Below are 7,908 nucleotides of genomic sequence, written 5' to 3'. Positions count from 1 at the left end.
TCACCGGTGTGCAGGCCTGTGCGGGTGCACTCTGACCCCCCACACGTCACGCGTGTGCAGGCCTGTGCAGGTGCACTCTGACCTCCCCCACGTCACTGGTGTGCAGGCCTGTGCGGGTGCACTCTGACCCCCCACACGTCACGCGTGTGCAGGCCTGTGCGGGTGCACTCTGACCCCCCACACGTCACCGGTGTGCAGGCCTGTGCTCCTTCATACACGAGCTCACACAGCATGAATGCACGCCTGGAAGCCGAGCACAGAGAAGCTTCTCTGAGACCACTGTCCCACGCTGTAGCTGGTACTTGAGCTAACTGCTGCCCTCCTTCAGAGTGGAATAACAGTTCCCTTAAAGATGAGGAACCAGGGCGGCCTCAGTGCTTCGTGAAGTAGGCCGCTTTCCTCTTTCTCATTGGTTATTGTTGGGGTCATTCTTGGTTTTACTGTTATTGAACTTCATCGCCCTGGCATGTTTATTTTCTCAGTCAGGTTTAACCAGTTGAAATAGGCTGTTACAGAGATGCATCAAAGCATAAGTTTTGAAAAAGGGAAGAGGAAAAAAAAACCCTGAGGTTTTTACTTTCGTATATTCCATGAAAATGTCTAAGCTGGTCAAGTTTATCAAATACTTAAGTTTTATAAATTAAAACCATTGATTGGCCAAGAACAGTTAGGATCTATTTCAGAGTCTGTGTACCACCTGCACTATTGTGATCCGTCTGTGCGGCTGGCATTGGGTGCTCCCTTCTGTCCTCAGTGGTTACAGTGGTTACAGTGGCAGTTCCTTAACCTCTGTACAAACATCTCCAGTTGAGTTTTGTGAGGAGTGAATCTGAGAATCTGTTAGGTTGTCGTTCTCACCGAACCAAACAACAATAACAGTTGTTCAGATGACAAAACAAATATTATGGTGGATGATGGATGAATAGTACATTGTGTGTTTTATGTCTGTGTCAGTAAGTTTACAAAGCCTCAGAGTGGAAATCTGGTTTGTATGACTGCATATGAGCTTTTTCATCTTACTGCCTGACAGATACAGTCTAAGAGCCACTTATATTCTATAGGGTATGGTAAATAATATAGGTAAGGGAATGCACCCCACTTGATATGTGAAAGTTGAGCACACATGGAGTTGGCTCAGCCTGGGGTCTAGGACCTAATCCCCTGGGAATACCCAGGGCGAACTAAACACTATAGCAACAGGTATTGGGATGTGAGAATACTTTTTATTTTTTGTCTTAAATTTATACAGGGGCTTATATCTCATTACAATCAATCATGAGTAGCATTAAATAAATCTAGCGTTGTCCAACATATTTGTACCATCAAATAGCTTTTTCTTTTTTGTGTGATATTATAAGTAAACAGGGCTCTGTGTATGCCAAATTATTTTCTCTGAAAGCATTGAGCTTAATTCAACAAGCTGTAAACTAGATAACTTTAATTTAACCTCTTAACTTTCCATTGCAAATTGAATATGGTAAGAGATATGTAAGTTTTGAACATTACTGCATTCATGATCTCAAAAAAATGAGTAAATGCTAGAGAAAGAATTCTATTCATGAGGTAGCTGAAACTAACAAAAGTCCTGCCTTTCAAATGATTGCGTCGTAAGTGGCAAAGCCTATAGTTTGCTGTGTCCCTAAACATTTAGTCACTGAAACTCAGAAAGTACAAGTTGACAGTCTAAGGAATATATTTCCTTTAAAATTTTTCTGAAGACTGGCTTATTTAAATAACTGACAAAGAAAAAAATGAGTCTGTATAGAGTTGTGTGTTTAAATCAGAAATGTGTTTTAGTTCTTTGCAGTGCAGCTGTTTGTAGAGTTACTGGGGTCTGACTTCATTAAAAGCTGTCACTCAAGAAGCAAACGTGTGTAAGGAGCCCCAGTCCCCATGCATCCTCCCTCAGTCTTACAGCCAATGCCACCTGCCCGTGTCCATGCTAAAACCAACGTTGCCTCACCCTGACTGCTCAGGATTAATGATGGCCACTTTTACATGCTAGGAAAGTGTGCTCCCACTGAGCAGAATGCTCCGCCCCTACACCAACAGTTACAGGTTGCCATTTAGGTCAGGTTACCGCCTCCAGAGTTACAATCAAGCAAATAATACAGCATATTTATTCACATGTCCAAATATAGTAGGCTTTGAAATTAGAATTGTAGTCATGTAGTCACATTATTTTCTAGAGCTCCCCAACAAATGACATCAGCCCACGGGCATCTCTCCTCTTGGCAGCGCAGACGGGGTTTGCTGACGAGTGACAGGCCAGCCTTGCACTGTGTTTGCACGGTCTGTGGGACATTCTGACACTGACGAAGCCTGCACTGTGACCCTTGTCTTACATGAAAAACCTGGCTTCTTCTCTCTGTTTAAAATAGGAATAACTAGCCAGCCTGGAGTTTGGGACAGTAAAAGACGTGACTTTTCTGTTGTTTACAATTTAAGAGAAATACTAGGACAAAGCTACAGTTGAGCAATGTTGAGAGGGCAAGTAAACCATAAAATAGTCAAAAGTATTCCAACAAGATCTGTGTGGAAAGACCACAGCCATAAGTTACCGGACGCAGCCTCGTGCCTTGAAATACCTAATGCAGCCAGTGTAGACAGTTTGGTTGTGTATTACCAAAACACGAGTGAAACTTACTGTATGAGAATTTAAGTTGGAATATTAAGTATCAATTTCTAGTAATTACAAATGACTACAACAGTCATATTAGCTGATATTTGAAATGTCATTTTATTCCCTTTTCAAACAGGCCTTGCTTATGAGTTAACTATTTAATAAGCTTACCATAATCCATAATTTAAAAATTGGTCATACCTGTTACCTGGCAAGAGTTGTTGCTTTCTTATCAAATACACCTAATTTTATTAGTTATTTAAAAAAAAATTGATTATGTTTTAAAAAATGTTAGTTGTGTTATTCTGGTTTGAAAACCATCTGATTATGACATTACAATCATGCTAGGTTTGTGAAGTTTGCTACTGTAATATTTACGGAGAGTTTAATTTCTAAGCACTAGAAGGTCTCTTCCTGAGTATGACCACAGTTTAACTTAAAATTTGAGCTCAAGTATTAACTCGGAAATAAGTTCCAAAGAAGGGCAAGTGCATAAAATGTACAACTGAAATCTGTTTTCATCAAATTTGGTTGGCTTTTTTGTTTACAATGGAAAATACTTTCTATGGAGATCTTAAATTTCAGTGACTGGGGACCTCAGCGATGCTGTAGAAAAAAATATAAACCTTTTTTAAAAATACAGATGGATGATAGTATTTTAAGAAACAAAGGGAACAAATACAAGTCTAAGATGTGCTTAGAAATATTTTCATTTTTTAAGAATTATTGTGAATCCACTGCACTGCGTGGTGCCCATAGAGGCCACAAGAAGGCGACAGATCGTTGCAGCTGTAGTTACAGGTGCCTGTAAGCTGCCATGTAAGCTGGGAACTGAACTGGGGCCCTGTGCAGGAGCAGCAAGTGCTCTTAGTCTCTCAGCCATCTTTCCAGCCCACGGATCTTTCTTTCTTTTTTTTTTTTTCTTTTTCTTTCTTTTGGTTTTTTTCCAGACAGAGTTTCTCTGTGTAGCCTTAGCTGTTCTGGAACTCACTCTGTAGCCCAGGCTGGCCTCGAACTCAGAAATCCGCCTGCCTCTGCCTCCCAAGTGCTGGGATTAAAGGCGTGTGCCACCACCGCCCAGCTACCACAGATCTTTCTTGATAGGTTTAGAAGTCACATTTTTCTAAATGCAAACCAGCAAATCCAGAGAGAGAAACTATGAATGGGTACAGGATTGCTGACTTAAACAATTGAAGAGAGCACGTGTGCAGCTGGGTGCTTTCCTGGAATTTCTGTAAAAAGAGGACAGGACATTTTTCTGAGAACATGGTAGTGCCAGCTCTTTAACAAAATCACTGATGTGAGGCTTGTTTCCAAGCCACTCCTGACTGGAAAGCTGGGGCAGCTCAGGGCTCTGCTGGGATCTGGCTGAGACCCACCTACTGGATCATAAGTATGCACTCCTGGGTTCCTACAAAAGCTTGAGCTTTCCTGAGCTGTAGAAGAGAATACTATGAGGTAGACAGGGGAGAGCATTGAAGGAAGGAGAAGGGCCTGCCCAGGGAGCGAGCAGCTTGACTACCATCTGATAGAAACGTGCATAAAACATGCCTTTTCAATCCTAAGGCCGAGTTCTGAGGGATAGTGCAGAGGTGCCTGACTGTGAGCGCAGCTCTAGATAAGCCCCAGGCTTCTCAGTTGAGCCAACACTCTGGTCAGTTGCCTCTGCTAGGGAAGACCATTTTATCTTTGTAGCCCAGGATTCTGTTGCGCTTGGGACAAAAAAAAAGACCAAAACCACGTGGTTAGTTCCAAAGGAGTCTCATTGAGTGGTGCAGTTTGGCCAGATATTATTTAAACGGCTATCTTCTTGGAGTTTTGAATCACTCATTCACCTGTTTTTAAAAAATACCTTCCAGTACAAGTACAATGAAACAGCTTGAAAAGTAGACAATAGAAATGGTATGAACCAGGAATATCAGTTGTCTCCAGGTTACTTGGTGAGGTGGTGATAGATTGTTTTGCTTCTATAAATGTCTCACCCAGGAGGTATTTTGTAACTCCCTGAATTTCAAGGCTTTTGCGTATCAGCGATTAAAAGTACCAGGAGATGAAGAAAATGAACGATGAATGTGGTTTTGAGCAGATTCTAAATAAGCCTTATTTATTTATTTATTTATTTATTTATTTGTAGGCATGCATTTCATTGCGTTTCAACTCCCCCAGTGTATCCTACGAAAAGCGTCACTGACCTGAAACTTCAGGTGACAAGCTCACCTCTGCCGAGCTCTGATGCTGTCATCATCCACCCTGGAGCCATGTTAGCCATGCTCGACCTGCTGGCCTCTGTGGGCTCAGTGACACAGCCAGAAGTAAGCTGGGTCATGGCAGTTCACTGTTTAGGGGATAAAAGGACAGTGTGTTTACTTGAGGAGTAAGGACCAGGAAGAGCATGCAGTTTAGCAGACCCATTATGTCCACAATAGGAAGTCCCCACTGAGCCAGGTCTTCCAGACAACTGTTCTGGTTATGGATAATATGTTACCGGTAGGGCCCCAGTGGTTGCTTCCGGCCTGAGACTCTCTGTTTCCCCTGAGAGACCTGCTCAGTGCTGGAAATGGCTCAGAGGTGATATAGAAGGAAACATGCCTACAGACACCACTGAGAAGTTTGGGTTGCTTATAGTTGGGGGGGAACTATCTTTATTAAAATGTTATTTGTTATATGGGCCCTGAAATGTGAATGACCAACTTGCTTAAAGCTAGTTATCTACCACCATGAAAAAGACTTTTACACTCCAGATATGGTGGCGCACAGTTTTAATACCAGCACTTGGAAGGCAAAAGTAGCCATTCTCTAAGTTTGAGGCCAGCCTGGTTTGCATATTAAGTTCCTGGCTGTGTAATGAAGCCCTGTCTTAAAAAGAAAATGGGACTTTACACGTACAGTTTCTATGGTGTGAATTTGTTTTCCAATCACTAAAAGTTCATGCTACAAGTGGTGCTTCCTGTAGAAGAACCTGTGTTCTAAGGATGCCCTGGTGACACACATCTCTTTGTTAACTTTGTTAACTTTAGCATGCTTTGGACCTTCAACTTGCCGTGGCCAATATTTTACAATCGCTGGTACACACAGAGAGAAACCAGCAGGTCATGTGTGAAGCTGGTCTTCATGCACGGCTGCTGCAGAGGTGCGGAGCTGCCCTGGCTGATGAGGACCACTCCCTGCACCCACCCCTGCAGCGCATGTTTGAACGTTTAGCCTCGCAGGCCTTGGAGCCCATGGTGCTGAGGTGAGTGAAGTCGTCTCTGTATCTGCGTAAGGTAGTACAGGCAGCTCTTGGAGTCTTTGCACTCTGTTCTGACCCTGTGGCCAGGGCCTGCAATCTCAGGGTCTCAGGAAACTGGAAGAGGGGATCACAAATGCAAGGCGTGACTGGCAGTGATAGTCTGGAGAATTAGTGCTATGTGTTCTCAGATGGAAAGGTGGATGGAGTCTGAAGGTGTAGCTCAGCGGTAGAGTGCTTCCCTAGCATGCAGGAAGCCTTGGGACCAGTTCCCAGGGTCACAGAAAATAACTACTTGGCTTTCACAGGCTTCATATATTTAAATGTGGATAAACCACAACCAAACTGAACAAACTATTTAGAAGTGGGTCCAGCTCCATACCTAGCTCTCATGAGTACAGGGCAGGAAGACTGTGGGAAGAGTTAAGGCCAGACTGGCACACCATGGTGACTGATGCTTTGCGTCTTTGAATGAATGAATGAATGAGTGAGTGAGTGAATGAATTAGTGAATGAATGAATGAATAAATAAATAGATAGGTAAATAAGTAGGTAAATAAATAAGGTGACTGTATTAGTCAGGGTTTCTATTCCTGCACAAACATCATGACCATGAAGCAAGTTGGGGAGGAAAGGGTTTATTGAGCTTACACTTCCACATGGCTGTTGATCACCAGAGGAAGTCAGGACTGGAACTCAAGCAGGTCAGGAAGCAGGAGCTGATGCAGAGGCCATGAAGGGATGTTCCTTACTGGCTTGCTTCCCCTGGCTTGCTCAGCCTGCTCTCTTATAGAACCCAAGACTTCCAGCCCAGGAATGGCACCACCCACAAGGGGCTCTACCCCCTTGATCACTAATTGAGAAAATGCCCCACAGCTGGATCTCATGGAGGCATTTCCTCAACTGAAGTTCTCTTCTCTGTGATAACTCCAGCCTATGTCAAGTTGACACACAAAACCAGCCAGTACAGTGACTGATACCTTGATTCTAAAAATAAATGAATGGATAGATGGATGGATGGGTGGGTGGGTGGGTGGATGGATGGATGGATGGATGGATGGATGGATGGATGGATGGATGGATAAATAAGTAAATAAACAAATGTGTGTGGTTGGCAGCATGTTTGCTTACTAACAGCATGGCTTATTTCTTCCCATTGAATCTAGAAAACTTATTTTCCTTTAAAATAATATCATATTTCTTAAGAATAGGAATTACATCTATTTTGTATTTAAGGGGTTTTGTCGGTAGAATTCTTTTTTAAAGGGGGCTTGAGAGATGGCTCAGTGGTTAAAAGCAACTGCTCTTTCAGAGGACCTGAATTTCGTTCCCATTATCCTATCTGGCTGTTCACAACTGCTTGTATCTCTAGCCCCAGGCAAATCACAGCCGCCTTCTGCCCTGGGTAGACACTACAGTAATGCACAAACCTATATAGAGACATACACATATACATTTAACTACAACTAAAATAAAAACTTTAAAAAGTGCTTTGTAAAGTGAAACATTTATATTTCTTTAAACTTATATTTTCAAGTACATGCTTGCAAAGACCGAAGTTCATTATCTCTCTCACCCAGTTTCCTCCTGTGAAACAGAATCTGGTTCCAGATTCTGTCGGGTACCACAGTATCAACAGGAAAGTGATATCATATGATATGTGCACATATCATTTAATTCTTTCTTTTGGGGTCCATGTGTAGGTACATCCTTATTTTTTGGAGATGGGCTTTTATTAGATATGCAGACAGCTTATTTCCTAAATCCCATGATCTTCCTGTGTCAGCCTCCTGGCTGCTGGGATTACAGGCATGGCCCAGGTGTATTTATGTGACCACTGCACGGTTCTAGGTACCATGTGTATCTTGTCTCTGCCACCCCTCTGCATCCTCCACACCCTGACCTCCCATCCCTGACCCTTGTACCTCTGCATCCTCCACACCCTGACCTCCCATCCCTGACCCTTGTACCTCTGCATCCTCCACACCCTGGCCTCCCATCCCTGACCCTTGTACCTCTGCATCCTCCACACCCCTGACCTCCCATCCCTGACCCTTGTA

General features: G+C 43.1%; 1 protein-coding gene across 8 annotated transcripts in view; it reads left to right on the top strand.

The window, feature by feature from the left end:
- Positions 1–7,908, top strand: part of Wdfy3 (WD repeat and FYVE domain containing 3) — a 247,489-nt gene that overhangs the window by 142,781 nt on the left and 96,800 nt on the right. For all 8 annotated transcript variants that reach the window (XM_031337002.1, XM_031337004.1, XM_031337009.1 and 5 more), the window contains 2 exons: positions 4,758–4,935; positions 5,641–5,855. In XM_031337002.1, the coding sequence (XP_031192862.1) occupies positions 4,758–4,935; positions 5,641–5,855 (393 nt within the window). The remainder of the gene's footprint in view (positions 1–4,757; positions 4,936–5,640; positions 5,856–7,908) is intronic.

Source organism: Mastomys coucha, unplaced genomic scaffold (genome assembly GCF_008632895.1).
Source record: "Mastomys coucha isolate ucsf_1 unplaced genomic scaffold, UCSF_Mcou_1 pScaffold22, whole genome shotgun sequence".
Classification (NCBI taxonomy): domain Eukaryota; kingdom Metazoa; phylum Chordata; class Mammalia; order Rodentia; family Muridae; genus Mastomys; species Mastomys coucha.
The sequence above is the reverse complement of the archived record's forward strand: the minus strand, read 5'-3'. Positions and strand labels throughout refer to the sequence as shown.